General features: G+C 41.7%; 1 protein-coding gene across 1 annotated transcript in view; it reads right to left on the reverse strand.

Annotated features, from left to right (window-relative positions):
• Nucleotides 1-11,334: 11,334 nt before the first annotated feature.
• The window catches only part of cdc5l (CDC5 cell division cycle 5-like (S. pombe)), a 69,570-nt gene continuing 56,985 nt past the window's right edge, over nt 11,335-23,919 (reverse strand). Inside the window, exons 15-16 of the mRNA XM_038799939.1 lie at nt 12,639-12,851; nt 11,335-11,820 (exon numbers count right to left, since the gene is read on the reverse strand). Coding sequence (XP_038655867.1) covers nt 11,713-11,820; nt 12,639-12,851 — 321 coding nt within the window. The 3' untranslated portion in view covers nt 11,335-11,712. The remainder of the gene's footprint in view (nt 11,821-12,638; nt 12,852-23,919) is intronic.

The following is a 23,919-nucleotide window of genomic DNA, read 5'->3' on the forward strand; positions in this document are numbered from 1 at the left end:
AGGAACAGTGCCTTGAACATGAGGATCTTGGTGTCAGCAAGGATGTGAAGGGTGGTGCAGAAAACCTTCGTAACAGCAGTTTTAAATATCTTTGCTGGACCAAGAAAAGGCAGTTCTCAGATTTGAGTAAGATCCATGTATTGTGTGGTAACTATAGTTGGTCATTTAATTTGGATGTTGTTTGAGGAACAAGGGAAGTCTTACAGAGTTCAGTTAACATAGGTATATTTTGTAACAAGTACATTTTATAGAAACTGTGTTTAATAATTCATATATCTCAATTGCGTGAGAGTAGAGTTTGTGTATATTTGTCTTTTCTTTGCTTTAATTAAGTCTTTAATAATTGTTAGCTGACGACTGGGCTTTTTATTCTCACTGGGGTTTCACTGGTCTCCTCACACCAAAACAAAACTATATACTATTCCACAAACCGGAGTTCCAAGTTGGGACATCCTCGCAAATAATATCAGCGTGCTGCATAACAAAGGATTATGCCTTCCTTCTGTTAGTCTTGAACCCATACTCTCTCCTGGCTTTCAGCATTTTAACTCACATGCTTTATGCATGGGATTAAAGTTCTGAACCTGGTTGCTTCTGTTATTCTTTGTGCTGTTTTATCTTCTTGTGGTTGTTTGTTGTGATGTTGGATATGAGTTTTTGTTCTTGGCTGCTCACAGTGCAAATAATACAGTAAGAAATAATTTTGTCTGTGGAGAAAGTAATGCCTGACCACCCAGGCTGATTGCAGTGCTCTCACACGCCACTTCGCGATTCCTAGATGACCTTGGTGTAGGCTTTGAAGAGCATTAAGCCGAAATGTTCTTGGTATAACTATTCTCTCATTGAAGACTAGCAAGTCTTCAATGACTGTGAGATGTGTTTTCTCTGTCCATTTCCCCCCCCCCCCCCCCCCCCCAACTGGATATCCTTCTCACATGTGTAGTTTGTTTCTGCCACATTGATATATTTCAAAAGGGTGGTTGGCAAAGTTTTGCCCGTTTTGGCATGCTTCGGCACATTTTCTCTTTCATTTCCTAAAAACTAAAACTGAATAATAATCTCATTTGATCTTCTCCACAGGACCTCTACTTCCCTGCAAACAAATGTCCAAAATGTCCAATTCTGTTTCCTAAGTTCACTTTCTCTCGCAATCTGCACGCCTTTCACTTGCGTTAAATCTTGTCTTGTCTGTACAAAATCTGATAATGCTTCATTATCTACAATTCCCCGACCACAATTCTGTCACAAATGAGCTCATCTTTTATGATTCCATAATCACAGTTCCCTGCCAACCTGGAGATCGTTGATGAACATATTTATGCTTTTGCCTCGTTTTTCTTTTTGTTTATTAAATTTACCACACTCACAGCGCTGGCCCCGCACCTGCGGGAGATGTTCACAGACTCGCTAGCTAGGGGCACACTGCCACCCACGTTAGCACAGGCCTCAATCTCGCTGATACCTAAGAAAGACAAAGACCCAACGGAATGTGGGTCACACAGACCCATATCTCTGCTGAACGCAGACGCCAAAATACTGGCCAAAATCCTAGCCAAAAGGCTAGAAGACTGTGTACCTGAGGTGGTCACAGAGGACCAGACGGGCTTCGTCAAAGGTAGACAGCTTACCTCGAACACAGGCGCCTGCTGAATGTGATAATGACCCCCTCCGGGGAGAGAACACAAGAGGTGATCGTCTCCCTGGACGCAGAAAAGGCCTTCGACAGAGTCGAATGGAAATACCTCATAGAGGTACTGGAGCGGTTCGGTCTTGGAACAGGGTTCACCGCGTGGGTAAAACTCCTATACAACGCCCCCATGGCGAGTGTACGGACCAACAATACCAACTCCCAATACTTCCAGCTGCACAGGGGAACCAGACAAGGATGCCCACTGTCCCCACTGCTGTTCGCACTAGCAATCGAACCGCTAGCAATTGCGCTCAGGGCAGCAAAAAATTGGAGGGGGATCCGAAGGGGAGGCAGAGAGCACAGAGTCTCACTCTATGCAGACGATCTGCTCCTCTACATCTCGGACCCACAAAGCAGCATGGACGGAATCATCGCGCTCCTGAAAGAGTTTGGAGCCTTCTCGGGCTACAAACTCAACATGAGCAAAAGCGAGATCTTCCCAGTACACCAGCAAGGGGGGGGGGGGGGGGGGGGGGGCAGCACTAAAGGGGCTGCCGTTCAAACAAGCCCGACATAAATTCCGCTACCTGGGGATCCAAATAGCCCATGACTGGAAAGGGATCCACAAATGGAACCTCACCAGCCTGGCGGAGGAAGTAAAAAAGGACCTGCAAAGATGGAACACACTCCCACACTCCCTCGCAGGAAGAGTCCAGACGATCAAAATGAACGTATTGCCCAGGTTCCTCTTCCTGTTTAAATCCATTCCGATCTACATCCCCAAGGCCTTCTTCATAGCGCTGGACAAACTTATCATGGCGTTCGTATGGGGGGGTAAAAATGCTAGGATCCCAAAGAAGGTCCTACAGAAAACAAAATCCAGGGGGGGGCTAGCCCTCCCGAATCTACAATTCTACCACTGGGCGGCAACAGCCGAGCGAGTAAGGGGATGGATCCAGGAGCCAGAAGCCGAGTGGGTGCGTGCGGAGGAGGCCTCCTGCATGGGGCCTCCCTCCGGGCCCTCGCCACGGCAGCACTCCCATCCCCACCCAAAAAACACTCCAGCAGCCCAGTGGTGACAGCCACCCTCCAATCCTGGAACCAACTGCGGCAGCAATTTGGCCTGACCAAAATGTCGGACAAGGCTCCCATCTGCAACAACCATAGGTTCAAACCAGCACTGACTGACGCCACCTTCAAAAGGTGGAGACAGGACGGGGGGACACTGACAGTCAGGGACCTATACACGGACGACAGGATCGCAACACTGGACGAACTGACAGAGAAATTTCAGCTAGCTGGGGGGAACGAGCTACGGTACCTGCAGCTCAAAAACATCCTACGAAAGGAGACAAGGACGTACCCACAACCGCCACGACAGACACTACTGGAAGACCTACTGGACGCAAGTATCCTAGAGAAAGGGAACTGTAGTGACATGTATGGCCGACTGGTAGATAGGGACGACACCGTACTGGACGCAACAAGAAGGAAATGGGAGGACGACCTGGGGATGGAGATAGGGTGGGGACTCTGGAGCGAAGCACTGCATAGGGTCAACTCCACCTCCACGTGCGCAAGGCTCAGCCTGACGCAACTAAAAGTGGTACATAGAGCCCACTTAACGAGAAACCGTATGAGTAGGTTCTTCCCGGAGGTGGAGGACAGATGTGAGCGGTGCCAAAGAGGCCCGGCCAACCACGCCCACATGTTCTGGTCTTGCCCCAGACTTGTGGAGTACTGGACAGCCTTCTTCGAGGCTATGTCCAAAGTGGTGGGGGTGAGGGTGGAGCCATGCCCGATAGTGGCGGTCTTCGGGGTTTCAGACCAGCCAGATCTATTCCTGGGGAGGAGGGTGGACGCCCTTGCCTTTGCCTCCCTGATCGCCCGCCGTAGAATCCTGTTTGGCTGGCGGTCAGCAGCACCGCCCAGAGCTGCAGACTGGCTGTCCGACCTCTCGGATTCTCTCCAAATGGAGAAAATCAAATTCGCCATCCGAGGGTCGGACGACGGCTTCCACAGAACGTGGGAGCCATTCATGCAATTGTTCCGGGACCTGTTTGTGGCCAACGTACAAGAGGAAGAATAGTCGGGGGAAGGTAGCCGGCGGGGGGGGGGGGGGGGGGGGGGGGGCTACGGGCTCGTTACGGGGGTTTGATGGCTAGCTAAGGCCCAAAACCAAACTAAATAAATGCCAATAAACATGTTGGGGAATGTAAAATATGTATGCCGGCAAAGAGGGGGAGGCCACAGTTATTACTACGAAGATGCTCACCTGTAAATATATATGTTAATTTTTGCGTGTTTTTTTTTGCACTCTCTAACAATTTGTAATTTGTTCAATATAAAACATGAAAACTGAATAAAAAACATTTATAAAAAAAAATTTACCACACTCTATTGTTAAATTCCGACAGATGCTGAAAAGAGTTGAAAGCTTGTAGGACTTCTTCATAAGTTGAAGTAGCATCAACCTCCTGCCTTGCTAACATATCATCAGCAATAGATCCAACTGCAGTGTGACTTTGCCTTTCAGATCCTTTTTGTGTAATCTTGAAGCACTTCTCAACCGTGAGAAATTTGTTCTCCAGTTATCCCAATTTTGGGCTATTGGGAGCTGTTTGTATTTTGAAATGGTCCTGGGAGTGGTAATGCGGATTCCATGTTTTTGCTGTATTGCTTTATTAAGCACACGATTCATCTGCCTGAAACAGTCATGGCCTATCAGTTTTTCGAAGGAACACTTTGAGATAAGAACTGTTCTTTTTAGAGCAAATTTTACGTGGTGTAACTGTTAAATAGTTACTCAATATTAATTCCATTATTGCTGTGTCTTGTGACTAATAGATTGGTAAAAAGTGAAATAGTTGGACCTAGTCTACTTTCTTCTTGCAATCACTGTTCATATAAATGTGTTTAGATGAACATTTCTACTACTTAATATCGTCACAGAAAAGTCAAATGCTGCATTTCCAGTCGTATTTATTTACAAACCTCTTGTGTATTTGGCATTAGTCTGTTCTAGGTGCGGCCATATTGGGCATTTTGCAAAACAATGTTTTGCGTGTCCTAGGGGCTGGTTTAGCACACTGGGCTAAATCGTTGGCTTTTAAAGCAGACAAAGGCAGGCCAGCAGCACGGTTCAATTCCCGTACCAGCCTCCCCGAACAGGCGCCAGAATGTGGCAACTAGGGGCTTTTCGCAGTAACTTAGATCATAGATTTTACAGTGCAGAAGGAGGCCATTCGGCCCATCGAGTCTGCACCGGCACCTGGAAAGAGCACCCTACCCAAGGTCAACACCTCCACCCTATCCCCATAACCCAGTAACCCCACCCAACACTAAGGGCAATTTTGGACACTAAGGGCAATTTATCATGTCCAATCCACCTAACTTGCACATCTTTGGACTGTGGGAGGAAACCGGAGCACGCGGAGGAAACCCACGCACACACTGGGAGGATGTGCAGACTCCGCACAGACAGTGACCCAAGCCAGAATCGAACCTGGGACCCTGGAGCTGTGAAGCGATTGTGCTATCCACAATGCTACCGTGCTGCCCTCATTGAAGCCTACTCGTGACAATAAGCGATTTTCATTTTCATTCATTTCATTTTCACTATTCTTACTTCTCAGAACGGCTGGTACAATGTACTCATAACGAAAAGGGTAACTGTTTACTTTGTGCAACATATTGTACTGCTCTAGAATTCTCAAGGAGTAATTAGTAAGGCTCTGCCTGTGCCCTGCTTATGTTAAATAGTCTTACTCAATATTAATTCCATTATTGCTGATGTGTGACTAATAGCTTGGCCCGCTTTACTGCAAGCCCATGGATAACCTCACGATGCTCCACTTCTTCAGCTTCCACCCTAACCACATTAAAGAAGCCATCCCCGATGGACAAGCCCTCCGTATACACAGGATCTGGAAGACGAGGAGGAACGTGAGAGATCTACAGATGCTAAAAGATGCCCTTGTACGAACAGGATATGGTGCTCTACTCATCGATCGACAGTTCCAACGCGCCACAGCAAACAAACACAGCGACCTCCTCAGAAGACAAACACTGGACACAACCGAGAGAGTACCCTTCGTCATCCAGTACTTCCCTGGAGCTGAGAAACCACGACATCTCCTTCGCAGCCTTCAACACGTCATCGATGAAGACAAACAACGTGCCAATACCATTCCCACACCCCCACTACTTAGAACATAGAACATAGAACAGTACAGCACAGAACAGGCCCTTCGGCCCTCGATGTTGTGCCGAGCAATGATCACCCTACTCAAACCCACGTATCCACCCTATACCCGCAACACATCAACTCCCCCCCTTAACCTTACTATTAGGACACTATGGGCAATTTAGCATGGCCAATCCACCTAACCCGCACATCTTTAGACTGTGGGAGGAAACCGGAGCACCAGGAGGAAACCCACGCACACACGGGGAGGACGTGCAGACTCCGCACAGACAGTGACCCAGCCGGGAATCGAACCTGGGACCCTGGAGCTGTGAAGCATTTATGCTAACCACCATGCTACCGTGCTGCCCTATTTGCCGTCAAACAACCACACAACCTCAGACCATTGTTTGCAGGAAACTACCCAGCCTTCAGGACAACAGCGACCACGACATCACACAACCCTGCCATGGCAACCTCTGCAAAATGTGCCAGATTATTGCCATGGGTACCACCATTACACGTGAGAACATCACCCACCAGGTACGCAGTACATACTCGTTCGACTCAGCCAACGTTGTCGACCTCATACGCTGCAGGAAAGGATGTCCCGAAGCGTGGTACATTGGCGAGACCATGCAGATACTGCGACAACGGATGAACGGACATTGCGGCGTCAATCGCCAGACAGGAATGCTCCTTTACAGTCAGGGAACACTTTTGCAGTCAAGGGCATTCAGCCTCTAATGTTTGGGTAAGCGTTCTCTTCAGGAAGCAGAATCGCCAAGCAGAAACTGATAGTCAAGTTCCGCACGCATACATACGACCTCAGCCGGGACCTTGAATTCATGTTTCATTACATTCAACCCCACCATCTGGCCTAGGCTTGCAAAATCCTACCAACTGTCCTGGCTTGAGACAATTCACACCGCTTTAACCTGTGATTATCCCTCTCTCCAATCGCTCCATCTGGATCTGTAAAGACATAAGCACTTGCAAAGACTCGTATTCAAAGTATCGTCTTGCATCATTGACTTTGTCTATATATGTGATTCTGGAACCCACCTCTTCATTCACCTGAGGAAGGAGCTACACTCAAAAAGCTAGTGATTCAAAACAAACCTGTTGGACTTTAACCTGGTGTTGTACGACTTCTTACAGCTTATGAAAAGAGTGGGAAGAGGACAGATGTACCACACTACAGCTTCCATTATCTACACACGTTTGCTTGCTGGAATAAAATCATCCTTTGTGTAGCTAAGCGGCTGCTGCCCACTGTCGCAAATTGCTTCTCCAGGGTAGTCGGGTTTTAATAAAATAGAAGAGAAACACAAGAGTAACATCTCTGTAGATTCACTTGGCCCCTCTCGTAGTATTGGATTAATACCACAGGGCGTGTAGAAACCAAATGCTACCTACCATTCTCCCAAATATTGTTGTCATCACACATAATAAATACTGTGTGGTGCCAGGCCATATACCATAGCTTACACCTAGGGTAAATAGCTCCAAAGCAAAGAGAATGATAATACATGATGGTGTTTCTTTTGCTTATGGCATGCTGTTTCATAGAGAGAACATTTGAAATATTTGAGTATTAAATCCAGATGCATATGGTTCAAGTCTGTCTTCTTATACATTACAAGTAATTGGGAAAATAAGAGGAACTCAGCTTTTTGCCATATCGTCCCACGAGTACAGATTTAAAACCAACTCAAAATTTTAATTTAGAAAGGGGTGGTATAACTATTCCATAAACATTCTCGTTTCACAACACTTATCAAATACAATGGGGCCCAATGTTTCTGTTTTGAGTATTAACTAGTTGTTATGATGGCAACCTGGGAACCCACTGTTCCTTATGTTTATTCAGCAAGTTTTACCATGTATTTTGCTAGTCTACACTTAGAGACCACCCTGAAGCATAGAGTATCAAGTTTTATAAGAAAATACAGCTATGTTTAAGAGAACAGGAAACAATTCATTGTTATATGCTAGGCAAACAGGGTAAGTGGTAGTTGCAGTGCACTTCCTAAACATGATAGCTTTATTGCAGTTAGGGCCACTTTGTTTTGACTGTTGAATGTAGTTTTATCATACTTATTAATATAAAAAAACACAAGTCAATTTCACATGAAGCATTTTTCATTCAAAGGGCTCATTCATTGTAAACTGTTGTACTAAATCTAGTATATCATATATATTTATCCACTGTCCTAAAATTCCTAGCAACATGTTAATTGAATAGGAAACTTCAGGCATTTGAGTGTCTATGAGGAAACGTACTGCTGCACTCGTGCAGATGATGATTTGTGAATGGCATTGAACAAGTAAATGATGGATTCATTGATGAAACAGAAAATGTTTCATGTACTGTTCAATTAGTAACGGATGAAGCTGAACCAAATAGAGAACAAAAGGTTATATGTGTGTAAAAGAGTGAAAACAGAGATATAATTTATTAGCCAGGCACATGTATTGTTAACCTATTTTATGTCAGGCTACATGCCATAGGTACAGCTTCTCATTCTTTGCAGTTCAGCTTTCACAACAATACTTCATTTTACGAATACACTATGTTGCTGGAAGTAAAAGTTCTCTACTGAGAACCCAGAAAAATGCTGCAAGGAAATTGGTTTCCTGTTCAATGTATTAAGAGCACAGCTAGTGTATTCCAAATCCCAGAAGGGAAGCTTGAAATGTCTGCTCTCAACTGTATTTTTGCAATTTTGTATAATGTGAGGAAAGACGAAGGATGTCCAAGACAGTTTTGTGATGATTTTAAACAAATGTTTATTAAACAATAAAACAAATCAACTCGAAATGCAAAACTATATAAATGGTTACACACAGTATCCTTAAATTTACCCAGTTCCAAATCCCTCTATGTTCTTAAACTTCAGAATTAACCTTGCCCAAACGACAGCCCATAGGTTTCAAAACTGTAAGCAATATCCAACAATAGTTACCATATCAGGCACTTATATCTTTCAGGGTTGTTTCTGACTTAGGATCGAGCAATTGGTTTCTCAAACAGGCTTTTCTCCAAGACCAGCTTGTTGGGAGTTTACACAGCTTCCTGCTGTGATCTGAGGTCTCAAAACAGTTAACTTTCATATAATAAACTTGCCCGATATACTGGTTTCCCTTTTGATCTTGCTTTATCTGAACAACCTTCTCAGAAGTCACTTTAATTACTTTATTTCATGACTTCACCTTTTAGAGTGCATTTGTGAAATTCACATCTCATCACTTCCTTTCAACTTCATGGGCAGCACGGTAGCAGTTGCTTCACTGCTCTAGGTTCGATTTCTGGCTTGGGTCACTCTGTTCAGAGTCTGCACGTTCTCCCCGTGTCTGCGTGTGTTTCCTCCGTGTGCTCCGGTTTCCTCCCACAGTCCAAAGATGTGCAGGTTAGGTGGATTGCTGATGATAAAACTGCCCTTAGTGTCCAAAAAGGTTAGGTGGGGTTGTGGGGATAGGGTGGAAGCGTGGGCTCAAGTAGGGTGCTCTTTCCAAGGGCCGGTGCAGACTCGATGGGCTAAATGGTCTAATTCTGCAGTAAATTCTATAATTCAATGATTCCAACATCTTTTACTTATTTACACTTACAAGTTACCAACTTTCTTTCGGTAAACATCTATTTAGTGTTGCTAGGCTTATCAACATATCAAAATACTAGTTCCACAAACCCAACCATTTTTTAATAGTTTTCATTTTAAAATAGTTAATTGTTTTAAACATACAGCCACCTGGCTTTTCAGTTTATCATGATTTCCTAACAAATAGAGCTCAATCTAATCTCAGGAAACATTACATCACCTTTCGATCAGCCTTCCGGACACATCTCTGAGTTCAATAATTTCAGACCATAACCTCTGCCCCCATTTTCTTTTTTTGCAGGTTTCATTTTTTACTCTAGTTTTTGTTTTGTACAGCAGCTATTCATCATTATTCTGTTCATATCTCCTCTCGATACATCCTTTGTTTCTTTATTTCTCTAATTTTCACTCTTTTGGCCTTTCACTACCAACTCTTGTTATTTAATCTCTCCTATATTCCTTCATAACTCTTTCCTGTTTGTTTCCAACCTCCCCACCTTAATTTTTCCCAGTGCTGGCGAAACATAATCCCAGAAGCTACAGATTCACTGTGGATGCAGCTATACACATTACAGGCTTAAAATAAAATGGAATTCACAAGGTAAGTAACCGACCTGAATGTGGAGCTGTGTTCCTCCCAATACAAGAATGGGATTTATGAAGAAAGTAGAGTGCTTTTGAACAGGTGTAGAACAATGTGCAATAGTCACCGTCCACTGAAGTTTCAGCCAAGCTCTTCATAATCTCCAGTGACAGAAGACTCAGTGAAGCCCCTCTCTACGCTCTCAAATCGTGTGGCTCTTACCAGTGGTAAAAGATACTGAGTTGGATCATTACAAAATACACTTGTAGATACACATTGCAAAGAACACTTGTAGATGCATCACCTTGTTGAACAAATATATTAGTTGTTTATAGGGTGATCATGGCTCGGCACAACATTGAGGGCCGAAGGGCCTGTTCTGTGCTGTACTGTTCTATGTTCTATGTTCTATATGCTCCACAGATTGCAGAAGACATCTCACTGATGAATTCCTAAGGGATGCTAAGTGGATCCAGTGACTGGGCTCTGTTCTGATGCATCATTCTGGGAATGGTTTTCAGGTGTTGGCCTCTTTTGTAAACCATCAGAATATTTCTCCATATTTTTAAAATTTGAATCTCATCATCTGCCAAGGTGGGATTCAAACCCGGGTATTATAAGAGCGTTATCGTGGGCCCCTGGATTAGTGCTCCAGTGACAATACCACTAAGCCATTGGTTCCACTTTAATTCGTGGTCATCATCACTGAGACTAGCTTTTTAATTAAATTTCAGTTTTTTTTATCAATTGAATTCAAATTCCAACAGCTGCCATGGAACGATTTGAAACTGCATCCCCAGAACATTAGCCTTGATCTCTGAATTACTAGTCCAATTACATTACCACTATATCACCATCCCTGCCTCGAATTTATTTCCCAGGGATCCCCAAGTAACACTCCATCAATAAAGCTCAAAAAGCTTGGATTGAATGTTTACAAGCAATCCAAAGGGAAAAGCATTAATGGAAAAGGATATCCAAGTGTGCTTTTAATATCATGGGGTGTATTCAAAGCATAATATTGTTGCTCTGGGTTATATTATTTCAAGTCAGACAGTTCTAGAAATTTCTCCTTTGTAACTAAGCCCTATGCATTCAAGATCATGTGCACTCACAATTTGGTATGAGGAGCTCAAGCGATCAGCCTAGTAGAACACCATTCTCTGTTGTTTGAGTCTAATATGCATCAAGATTGGAGTTTCTGAAGTATTTCTGCAAAATTCAAATCCTAAACCCAAAGGTTCAACAGCAAGTACTGCACTAATTTAACATTTGAGTTTTATGCATACACATTTAACTATTTTCAAAATAAAAAGGAAATAACATCTATACAAAGAATAAACAAATTTCACATTTTATTAGAATGTTACTCAAATCACAGTACAAATCACCCTTTCATAAGTTTAACATACAGTTAAGAAATATTCAGAAAATATTTATTTGACTGTTGAGGCTTTGACAGTAGATCAGTTTAACATTGTTTTCTTGCAGGACTGACAAACAAGAACTTTACTCCATATATTACTTGCGTTCTCATGTGGAACATACAAAGGATCCATATATACTACAGCAAAATGCTAAGCACAACCTGCATGGGGTGGTATTTCTGAAGTTGAATTTATATCCATTATTGTAACAGGAAATACAGTTTTAATGGAGTTCACTGTACAGCGCGATGTGAAATGCATGCAGAGCAGAGGTTGTTCCATTTTCAATACTTGGCTGTCGCAAGCCCTTCTTTTTCCAGAAGCAGATCTGCGTACCTTTGCTGGAGTTCCTTCTCTCTCTCCTGTTGCCGTGCAACATCTTCTCTCAAAGACTAAATTTGGAGTTAGGAAAGGATACAGCAAATAAAAGAAATCAAATTACACTTTATGAACAGACAATATTGTGAGAGTCAGTTTATTAGTTCATTTATGGAACTATCCTTCTGAAAGTCAGAAAACATTTGTAGAATAAGCTTCACTACAAACATTTTAAATTACGCAGTGAAAGGTCACCTACTTAAAAATGTGCTACCGAACTTTCCTAGACATTTTGGCAGCTGCAGAACAAACTTCATTACATATGAAAAATGTATCCTGTCAAAGATAAATAAGTAGTCATAGGATTGGGTCTAATTGACTAAGTGTGTTGACCCAAATAAAGCAAGTACTATAGTTGAACTTTTAATCAATGGTAGCCCAATGAAAATTTGTTCAGCAGTAGGTAGGTGTATTTAATTCCAAATTTGTTCTCCAACTCTTTCATATAACTACGGAGGAAAGTGTAATGCCTTCATTCTTTAGATGAAGCATTTTAACTAATATTGCTAAAGCTTCCAACTTAGTACCTTGTTCAATATTTATTTTAAATTGCATCATTGTTTTCTAAAGTACACGAGGCACCCATGCTTTCTTTCTCCACCACCAACAGCACTCCACCCCCCTAATTTATCGTTCCAAAGATAATCTAGCCTGTAGGTTTCAAAACAAATACTTCAACTTGTTATATATTACTATACCATATGAAAATTATCATATTAAGAATTAATTTTAAAACATTCTATTGTGGCAAGTGCCGGATACTTGATTATAATCCAAAAAAATAATCTATTGATTCTGAAAAACTCAAATAAACAAAGATTCTAAGAATTACCTCTTGTCTCCTTGGAATAGCAATATCTTCATGCTTCTTCAATTCTTCAAACGTACATAATTCCAGATGTGCCTGCTCAATTTGATCCCAGAGATCGCTCAACTGTTTCATTAGGCCTGTAGCACGTGACTGATATCCTCCAAGCAATATCTTGAGCTTTTTCTCCATTTTTGCTGCCTGTTTTGCTTCTGTGGTCATATGATTTCTGTTGGTCTATAATAAGAAAACTTGTTGCATGATTTAAAAAGTTCTCCAGCATTTTCTAGAATTAAATAAAAACTAATAATCAGAGAACAACTACTGCATCAACCCCTCAAAACTGGACACAACTTGGTGCTAATTGTTTGAGATTCTGGCCTTGTGATATTCCAAAATAACATTCAAGATTCGTTTAATAACACCTATTCAGAGTTCATTTACCCACAGTCTTTGTCAAAAGACATCTGATAAGTTACAGTACAAAGGAATACGAAGATGAAGGCATGTCAGGCACTTTCCACGTATGAATTTAATGCTGTTTATGAACAAGGACAGCAAAATAACAAACTTATTCTAACTAATTCAAACAAGTTATAGATGCCAATCAATTGGACATTATCAAGCTCACAAGGTCAGAATATGAACTATGGCAAAACTATTTCCGAGAGTTCTCTTGAGAAACGGGCAGAGATAAAACTTCAAAATTCAAAAACTGTCTTTTAGTAGATCCACATTCTACGTTGAACTTGTTCAATGTTACAGAGGTTACAATAACCTAGTAGTTATGGTACTGTGCTCGCAACACTAAAGTCATGAGTTTAAATATCATAGAACGTTTTCACATTAGCTCCAATAAATTGGCAGAACTTATAGGCTATCACTAGATAATGACACTGTCGTAGAAACATGCTATGTTTTCAGCCACTCCTATCCTGTTGGGTCCAGATTTGATTAGTTACACGCTTAAGGGAACTGGGATGGGCGATTAATACCATTGTATTTGTTAAAGGTTTGAATGCATTTCATAAAGGTAAGGAAATAACTGGAGGTCTAATGAACGCAAGAGGATAGGGGGTGCTAAACAAAAACTATATTTAAGAGGAGAATTCTCAAGTAGGGGAGAGGGATAACATGCCAGAGGTTCTTATGTAGAATACTTTAGAGGTGACAAAATGGCTGATGGTTCTGCAGCCAAAAATGGGGCAGAGATGGAGGCTACAAAAGCAACCAGAATCAGAAAGGTTGAGGGTGCTTAAGAAAGTATTATTCCAATGCAGTCGACACACTTCCCGTTGATTGCGCTTTATAATCACACTTAGATGTGCCCCAGGAGCAAAATGTTGGCTTGTCTTTTTCCTTGACCAGGTCTTTCCCTTGTTGGTATTATTCATAGGATTGGAGTAAACATCCGTATTATGCTGAGAAAATAGTCTTCAGTATCTACAGTAACATTTTAAAATCCATTTTAGTTCCAAATTGAGTCCTCAATGAGCTAAAATTTTCTTGCGCACAACATTAGCAAGATTAAGTTATCTCATTTGATTCACCTAAACCTTCAAACTTTACCATCCAACTCCCTCTCTATTTTTGGCAATTTTCAAAAACTAAGTTCAAAGGGTATTTTCACCATTATTATCATGTTTGACTCGGAGGTGACCTTCAAATCCTGTAGGTAGCTGTTAATGTTCATGAGGAGAGAATTAATAAAGGGAATAGGATTAAGTGCAGAATAGAAATGGGTAACAGAGTTTGGAGAGTTCAATTGGTAGAGAGACTGGCAAGGAGAATTTTGGAGTAATCTAGTTTGAAGACGTGGAAGTATGGATAACCTGTTCAAGTACAGTAGTGGGACAGCAAGATTAACATGAAGTTAGGGTTTTGCAGAGATTTGGTGGTGGCAATAATATGGGGCTTGAAGGAACAGTCAGTGATGGAACAAAACTAACATGGGGAGAAGGCAGGAGCATGAGGATGAGAAAAATATCAGCCATGATTGAATGGCAGAGCAGACTCGATGGGCCGAGTGCCCTAATTCTGCTCCTATGTCTTATGGTCTTATTATACTATTTTACCCTCAGTTGTAAGTCTTCAAATTCATACTTGAAATAATGAGCTAAATGAGATTTCTCATCGAACTGGATTTCTGAATAGAATAAATGATTACATTAAACTGATAAAAGGGGCACTATGCTAACACCTACTCAATATCTCAGCATCAACAGATGCGGTGAGCTCTTGTGAATAAGTAACTTTAGACAAGGATGGTTTATTATTTGATTGATTTTTTTACAAATCCTTTCATTCGTTTATTTTTTAAAAATGCATTAATTTTTATATCTCCATTAAATATGCTTATTTTAAAGTAAAATGTCTAATCACCCTGACGTGAAGTAATTTCATCTGGTAAAACAACAGTGTGAGAGAAAAGTCTTCAAACAACACTTAAGTTGTTCAAATTCCTCTTGCTTTTTAAAAATATTGTTTAAGTCACTCAATGTATAGCTGTGCGTTACATTTAAGTAGCAGTATTAACCATCAGGAAAAACAGAGGAAGCCATTCAGTACATCTATTTCTCCCAGTCATAGAAGCTATTCCTGAAAATTTGATGTGGAGATGCCAGCGTTGGGCTGGTGTGAGCACAGTAAGAAGTCTTACATCAGGTGAGGAAGGAGCAGTGCTCCGAAAGCTAGTGTGGACGTTAACCTGGTGTTGTAAGATTTCTTACTGTGCTGAAAATTTGATGCTTTAAATAGAATTACATTTCCTACCACTGTCCATAATCAGGAATTGCTCAGTTTGCAAATTTATTGTTTCAAAGTGTTATTTTAAATTTTGTAGTGGAAAGGAGCCTGATGCAGGTGGTAAAACTATCTTAAAATCATTAATTATGTTGGGTTTTCAGACTTCATTCCAGCTCACTTCACCAGCTATAATCCTTATTCACCATTTTGTTTCAAAATGGCAGCCAGAACTTTGAAATGAAAATGAAATGAAATGAAAATCACTTATTGTCACGAGTAGGCTTCAATGAAGTTCCTCTGAAAAGCCCCTAGTCGCCACATTCCGGCACCTGTCCGGGGAGGCTCGTACGGGAATTGAACCGTGCTGCTGGCCTGCTTTAAAAGCCAGTGATTTAGCCGAGTGAGCTAAACCAGCCCCTGTGAGCTAAACCAGCCCCTTCACAACAACGTAGCTTTAGAGACTGGAATGAGGGGGCTGAAAACATTTATCTGAATTAAATTATGAATAGAGATGGGACATTAAAGAACTAACTGGCAGTTAAGTTGTCCTTACATTAAAAAATACCTGGCCAGTTAAGTAGTTGTCCAAAGACCATAAGACATAGGAGCAGAATTAGGACGCTCGACCTATCGCGTCTGCTCCGCCATTCAATCATGGCTGATACTTTTCTGATCCCCATTCTCCTGCCTTTTCCCCATAACCCCAAATCTCCTTATTAATCAAGAACCTTTCTATCTCTGTCTTAAAGACACTCGGTGATTTGGTCTTCACAGCCTTCTGCGTCAAAGTTCCACAGATTCAGACCACTCCTCTGGCTGAAGAAATTCCTCCTGTTTTAAAGGGTCATCCCTTTAGTCTGCGATTGTTCCCTGTGGTTCTAGTTTTTCCTACTAGTTGAAACATCCTCTCCACATCCACTCTATCCAGGCCTCGCAGTATCCTAGAAGTTTTAATAAGATCCCCTTCATCCTTCGAAACGAGTACAGACCCAGAGTCCTCAACCGCTCCTCATATGACAAGCTCTCCATTCCAGTGATTATTCTTATGAACCACCTCTGGACCCTTTCCAAGGCCAGCACATCCTCCCTTAGATCCGGGGCCCAAATCTGATCACAATACTCCAAATAGGGTCTGAGCCTTATACAGCCTCAGAAGTATTGACTATTTCATGTCACCAATTCACAAAAGGATTAAATAATGTACACCTTAGATTTGTAGTGTACTGACAAACTTACAAACTTTACTGAAATATGGTCCGCAGCTGTTTTTAATACCAATAGAAGCAGTGTAAATTATCTGAATGGAACTGCTACTGCCTGATTCTCAGAACTACCCGTGTGAATGATTTTCAACCTACTTCCCACTTTTCCCTGCCAAGATATTTTAAACAAATCCACCCTTTGTGAATAACTTCCTTGATTAACTGAAACTTATCCATACTGGTATAAATAAAACATGCTGTCTTTGCAATCCTGTTGTGCTTATTTTTTCAACCAAAAATGGAATTTAAAAAAAGAAACATTGCTCCAAATGCTTACTCTGTATTAAGATTCTTGCCACTCACTTTTGTTGTAGAACTAACAACTGTACACTATGAAACAGCAAGACTATCCTAAAATAATATAAAGGGAGGTTGTTAAAACACATGATAAAATAAGACGTTTTTGCCAGAGATAAAAGGCAAAATGCTTTGATGCACATTGACGGATTCTTGTACTTTGGCCTGCATGATCAGTTCAGTGATGGGTTTTAAAATGTCCTCTTACCAATTGTACAATTCATTACTAAAAATTAAAACATTTTGAGTAACTAATAACCACTGAAGCCAAACGAACTAACGCAAATTAAACACACAAGTGAAGGTTGGTAGAGCAAGACATTTATCATTTTGATTCATTTGATTTGTGCATTTTAACTAGTTTTTATTAGCAAGCAACAAGAACTATGAAAAAATGCACAACCTTTCCACGGCAGGTAATTAATTATTTGAAACTACCTTATTTGTGCCGCAATGAGATAAAGTTCTGGTTTAAAAATATGGCTTCATCAGAAGTAGACCAATACTGCACCCTTCTGGATAGCTGCTGGTAAGTGTAATTCTTGTAACTGTCTAACATCACTTAATATTTCCAAATATGTGAAATTTATTTAAAACTATTTCTATCTAATTACTGGATACTATTTAAATTTCACTATGTTATAACAAATGCACCTCTTGCAAAACTATCAGCATTTCCCTACATGGGTGAAATTGAAGTAACAAAATTGCTTTTACAAGTTTTAACATATTTAGAAAGAACCAAACATACGTTTACAATGTGCCCGTTGTGATTGTGTGACATCGCAAAGAGCTACACAGCTAATGAGCCATCTTTGAAATGTAAGCAAAAACAGCAGCCAAGTTTTACACAGCAAGATCCAACAAACAGAAAGGAAAAACTAGATGATCATTTTTTGTTAATTTTGGTCGAAGGATAAATGTTGACCGGGATAACGTGAAAATTTTTCTGCTCTTCAAGTAAAGCTATGCAATCTTTAACATAAAAACATGTTGGCTTCAATAATGCAGCATCCATCAATACTTCATTGTTTGGGTCAGATCTCTTGGATAAGACAATAAGCTAAAGTAATATCTGCTTTCTTAGGTGGATGTAAAAAATACCATCCTATTATTGAAAGGATTATCTGATCGAGATTGGAAATGGACCCTGAACTCACGATGTTCAGTGGAGAGTGATGCCGTTAAACCAAAGCAACAACTGGGTCATGTTTGTGGTCAGATCCCTACTATCTCCAAGATTTAGTAGAACCATTTCCAAGTCCAAAAATGCTGGCATGTTTTAATGCAGTTAAAGAAAAAGGGCCAGAATTAAATATTGCCAACATCACTAGACTAGGAGTGGCTTCCCCATTCATATTGCTTCTATTTTAAATTTAGTCAACAGAGGATTTTGTAGCACATTGTGGTTTTAAAAGTTGGTTATTATAGGGCTTAGAGTCTTTCTAAAAACATTAGTGTACCATGTCTGAATGTTGTAGACTTAATGGATCAGATGGTCTGTTCATGCCTTTTTTCTGTGGACAGACATCATAATAGTAGGACGGTCAATGTTTTGTGCTAATACAGTGGACATGGGCTGGTTTAGCTCACTGGGCTAAATCACTGGCTTTGAAAGCAGACCAAGCAGGCCAGCAGCACGGTTCGATTCCCGTACCAGCCTCCCCAGACAGGCGCCGGAATGTGGTGACTAGGGGCTTTTCACAGTAACTTCATTGAAGCCTACTCGTGACAATAAGTGATTTTCATTTTTTCATTTCATTAACCATCCAGAACTAGATCAATAGGACACACAACAATCAGTAAAATGATCTGCAGATGTAATAAAACTTCTTTCAGGTGTTAGAGATGCTGGTGTGATGCACGGGTCCAAATCCTGTGTTATTGAATCTAGCAACTTTTCATCGGATTTGCATATTGGAAGAAGGCACTTCCATCACCTACCAAACTTAACATAAAAGCAGCATTAGACGTCACAAATAACAGGACCTCTAATCTAACAAATTCACTGAGAAATATCAAGCGCAAAACTGTGCATGCTCTGTAACCTGTGCTTCACAGAACATGCATAGCCACGTGCACTAAATAGGAATACATTAAAATATATTATAAGCAATCCTTAAAATAATGGTTGGTCAAGGATCAGGAGAAAATGAAAGCAAAATACCATGGATGTTGGAGTGCTGGAATAAAAACAGAAAGTGCTGGAAAAGCCCATTGGTCTGGCAGCACCTGTGGATAGAGAAACAGAGTTAACATTTTGAGTCCAATGTGACTCTTCATCAGATCTGAACAGTGAAGAGTTCCAATGAAGATTCATATTGGACTCAAAATGTTAACTATTTCCCTCTGTAGTACAACACACAGCATATGACATAGCAAAACATGTTGACAACTTAATTGCCTGCTAAATGGGAGTTTCAAATAGTGTTAATAACTTGCATTCCATTGACATGATCGGCAGGTGCTCACTAGAATTGAATTTAAGAGTATTCGGAAATACTGAAGCTGTGTTTCACCCTTTGGAGGACTACCCCAACCAAAAATAATGCAATCTTAGATCTTTCATTTCCTTCAGTGTACACTAAGTTCAAAATCATTTTCTAAACCAATACACATTGGATCGCTAGGGTTAATAAGAAGTTTATACCTTCAGTAAGACTTGCAAGTCGGTTAACTCTAAAGGATTCATACATAAGTAATCTTCAAAATAGGATTTCTTGTCAAACAAAATTCTCAATCGTTGATCTTTCAAAAATAGATTTATAATGCAGTTTTGAAAAACTAATGAACCATGCAATTCTGTATTAATTATTTTTAAAAGTTTAACAAAAAGAGTATAGATCCAAAGTGTTTAACCTTTTTTCCCCAGACAATTCCTGACCTACATCTTCCTAGCACTCTATTTAAAAATAGTGTTCATAAAAGTAAAAATAAATTTAATCAAACATTATCATTGCGATGCAGAAATGCTTCAGCCATTAAGTGTTTGCAGCCAGAACAAGAGAATTTGCAGTTCAGTTGAGAAAGGATCCCTCACGCAATAATAAGGTACTTCCAAAAGAGTGCATTAGCCACATACCTAAGCCAATTTTTTAGAAAACTTAGAAAACCAACCAGCAACTAATAAAAGAACACTGCTACTTATACAGAAGAACATATTGTAAGATACTATATTGCAAGTTGAAGTCTTTACTACCCATATGAAGGCAATTTGAACACCCATTCTATCAGAAATTATATAAATGTTAATATTGAAAAAAATCCAGGTTAGATTTACAAATATAACTTTTACTATAACTTTACAGTACAAGTAATTCAAAGCTACTAACACTCACCGCTAGAGTGCAAATCAGATAGCAACTTCTGGCAACTGTACATGCAGTTAACAGAAATCAGCAAGTTACTGACTGAGTGGCCCTGCTCCTCCAGAGGTTTCACTGCAACAGTATTTCACCAACAAAATTGGCATTGAAACACATTAAGTTGGTGTACTTATATGATAAAAACCTACTAAATGCACCATAAAAAGTTACAGCTTGCCATTGAAGTGTACATTTGTAATGGCATATTAAGTCTTAATTGCTGTGAAACAACCTCTCAGGCACTGAAAATTAACTTCCTTAAGTGTGAACTCCCATTCCTCCGTATCTCTTATCTCTCTCGTATCACATCTTACCCTCTCATTTTTGTTTCCTGTACACAAATTAGCACTGAATTAACTATTCAACTTACACTTCCTGATTTAGATTGTGTATGGCTCTTTAACGGTTTTTCATCTGATTGGTTAAGGAGATGCACAGATGCTTGTCCTGTTCACATGTCCTAGATCCCTGTGGAGGGGACTATGCCCTTCTAATCACTGCAGTTTACAGTGCAATATCCCACATAAAATCTGGGTAAGTCTAAGTAGCGTGAATGGTTGGCACCGTCCAGTCATCCTGATCACAAAATCTGGTCTAATATATTTAACATGTAATTCATTCTTTGGAAATAAAGAACTCTGACGACATATGAAAATAATGGCAACAACTCCATTCTTGGAAGCAAATGTTCATTTCGCTGTCTGGAAATCTTGTAAAAATAAAAAGCATAAGACGTCCACAATTTTCAAAATGACCAAAGCTTTAAGGGACTGCAAGCTTAGGTCAAATGAATTTGGAGTATAACTGAATAGTACCGTCTCCATTGACAATGTTATTAGTTTGATTCCTTTACTAGCAGCACATGGTCCTCCTTGCTGATCACCTACATTTCAATCAGGAGCTAACCCTTAAACAATATTAATTTTGTTACTAACTCCCTCTGATGGATATTTATGCAATTACGCCATACAACTTTCGAATCGTTACTTGGTAGAGGACACAACTTGAATATAGCTGAAAAAACAGGCATATTGTTGAAGCGTTTCATCTTGCACTCATCAGACAGATGCAAGAATGCCACATTTCAAAGGGAGCAACAATTGATATTGGATGAGAAAAAGCTGCTGATTGGTTGGCAAGTTGACTCTGATTGGTTGAGGCGATACCCAGAGAATACGCCAAGGAACTATTGTCCCCATGCCTATGTTTAATTCAAAAATGGCACAACGCTTGAACATGTTTCTTTCTGCTGCAGAGGACAGGTCCCTGCGCATAAATATATGGAGCCAATAGCAAGCATAAATGCGCCACATTGCAAGCCTGATGGATAATCTTAAATTGCCTCAGTCTACTGCTTCACAGACCCGGGATTGTTCAGCAAGTGCTGTGAAAAAGTAGAATCACATCTTTTTTTTAAAAATAATTTAAATTGGAATTTTTTGAAAAATATATAACAGAACAATAATAACAATAATAATAAACACCCCCCGGCACCCGTAACAACGCATATAACAAACCCCCCCATCCCCCCAAACCCAATAAACAACAAAATAAATCAACAATAAGCAAATGAACTTAAACACTATCCCCCTAAAACCACCCCCCCCCCCTCCCCCACCCCCCCAAGGTTGCTGCTGCTGCTGACCTAGTACCTTATCGTTGAGCCAGAAAGTCGAGGAAAGGCTGCCACCTCCTAAAGAACCCTTGTACCGACCCCCTCAGGGCGAATTTGACCCTCTCCAGCTGAATGAATCCCGCCATGTCATTAATCCAGGTCTCCACGCTCGGAGGTCTCGCATCTTTCCACTGCAGCAAGATCCTCTGCCGGGCTACTAGGGACGCAAAGGCCAAAACATCGGCCTCTTTCGCCTCCTGCACTCCCGGCTCCACCCCAACCCCAAATATCGCGAGTCCCCAGCCTGGGTTGACCCTGGATCCCACCACCCTCGACACCGTCCTCGCCACCCCCTTCCAGAACTCCTCCAGTGCCAGGCATGCCCAGAACATATGGGCATGGTTCGCTGGACTCCCCGAACACCTGACGCACCTGTCTTCACCCCCAAAGAACCTACGCATCCTAGATCCGGACATGTGGGCCCGGTGCAGCACCTTGAACTGGATGAGAGTAAGCCTCACACATGAAGAGGAGGAGTTCACCCTCTCCAGGGCGTCCGCCCATGTCCCTTCCTCAATCTGCTCCCCCAGCTCCATCTCCCACTTAGCCTTCAGCTCCTCTACCGACGCCTCCCCCACCTCCTGCATTACCTGGTAGATGTCAGACACCTTCCCATCCCCGACCCACACCCCTGAAAGCACCCTATCCCTTACCCCCCCGCGGGGGCAGCAAAGGGAACCCCTCCACCTGTCGCCTAGCAAACGCCTTGACCTGAAGGTACCTGAACATATTCCCCGGGGGAGCTCAAACTTCTCCTCCAGCTCACAAGGCTCGCGAACCTCCCGTCAGTAAACAGGTCTCCCAACTTCCTAATGCCTGCCCTGTGCCACCCCAGGAACCCGCCATCCATGTTCCCTGGGACAAACCTGTGGTTCCCCCGCAGCGGGGTCTCCACCGAGCCCCCCACTTCCCCCGTGTCGCCGCCACTGCCCCCAAATTTTGAGGGTAGCCGCCACCACCGGGCTCGTAGTGTACCTCGTTGGAGGGAGCGGCAGCGGCGCCGTTACCAGTGCCTTCAGGCTCGTGCCTCCACAGGACGCCATCTCCATCCGTTTTCATGCTGCCCCATCCCCATCCATTACCCACTTACGTACCATCGAGACGTTAGCCGCCCAATAGTACCCAGAGAGGTTGGGCAGCACCAGCCCCCCTCTATCCCTGCCCCGCTCCAAAAATACCCTCCTTACCCTCGGAGTCCCGCGTGCCCAAACAAATCCCGAATGCTGCTGTTCACCCTCCTAAAAAAGGCCCTCGGAACGAAAATGGGGAGGCACTGAAACAAAAATAAAAACCTCGGGAGCACCGTCAGTTTAACGGACTGTACTCTACCCGCCAACGACAACATGTCCCACCTTTTAAATTCCTGCTCCACCAACCTAGTAAAATTGAGCTTGTGCAGAGTCCCTCAGCTCCTAGCCACCTGAACCCCCAGGTACCTAAAACTCCTCACTGCCCTCTCTAGCGGGAGCCTACCTATCCCCTCCACCTGATCTCCCGGGTGTATGACAAACAGCTCACTCTTGCCCAGGTTATGTAGAATCACATCTAATGTGAGACATTATATTCTGAATTTTGTAAGCATGAGCTTGGTGAGTACAGTCAGTACGAGCGCAAACTGCCAAATAGATGTGCCGTTTGATCCGATCTGCCAGCTATTGGAATGTACGGGCTATGTTTCTGGCATCACAATGGCACTGAAATTTATATACCATATTACTCATTTGTGTGGTAGGCAGAAGTTCTTTTTGGATTGATGACAACACCCTGTTATGAAAAATAGTAGCAGGGCGAAATGGCTAGTTTCACCTGTAGCTCAAAAATTTGAGATAACTTAGCCTTCAAATAATTTGAGATAGACAGGGCACTTCAGGTTCACTTAGGCCTATTCGTGAGCGTGTCAGATACTCAGCAAATAATAATTTGATTGGGGTAGCTTTTATCCCACAAGATAGCTTTCCTGC

The sequence above is a fragment of the Scyliorhinus canicula genome, chromosome 6 (assembly GCF_902713615.1).
Source record: "Scyliorhinus canicula chromosome 6, sScyCan1.1, whole genome shotgun sequence".
NCBI lineage: Eukaryota > Metazoa > Chordata > Chondrichthyes > Carcharhiniformes > Scyliorhinidae > Scyliorhinus > Scyliorhinus canicula.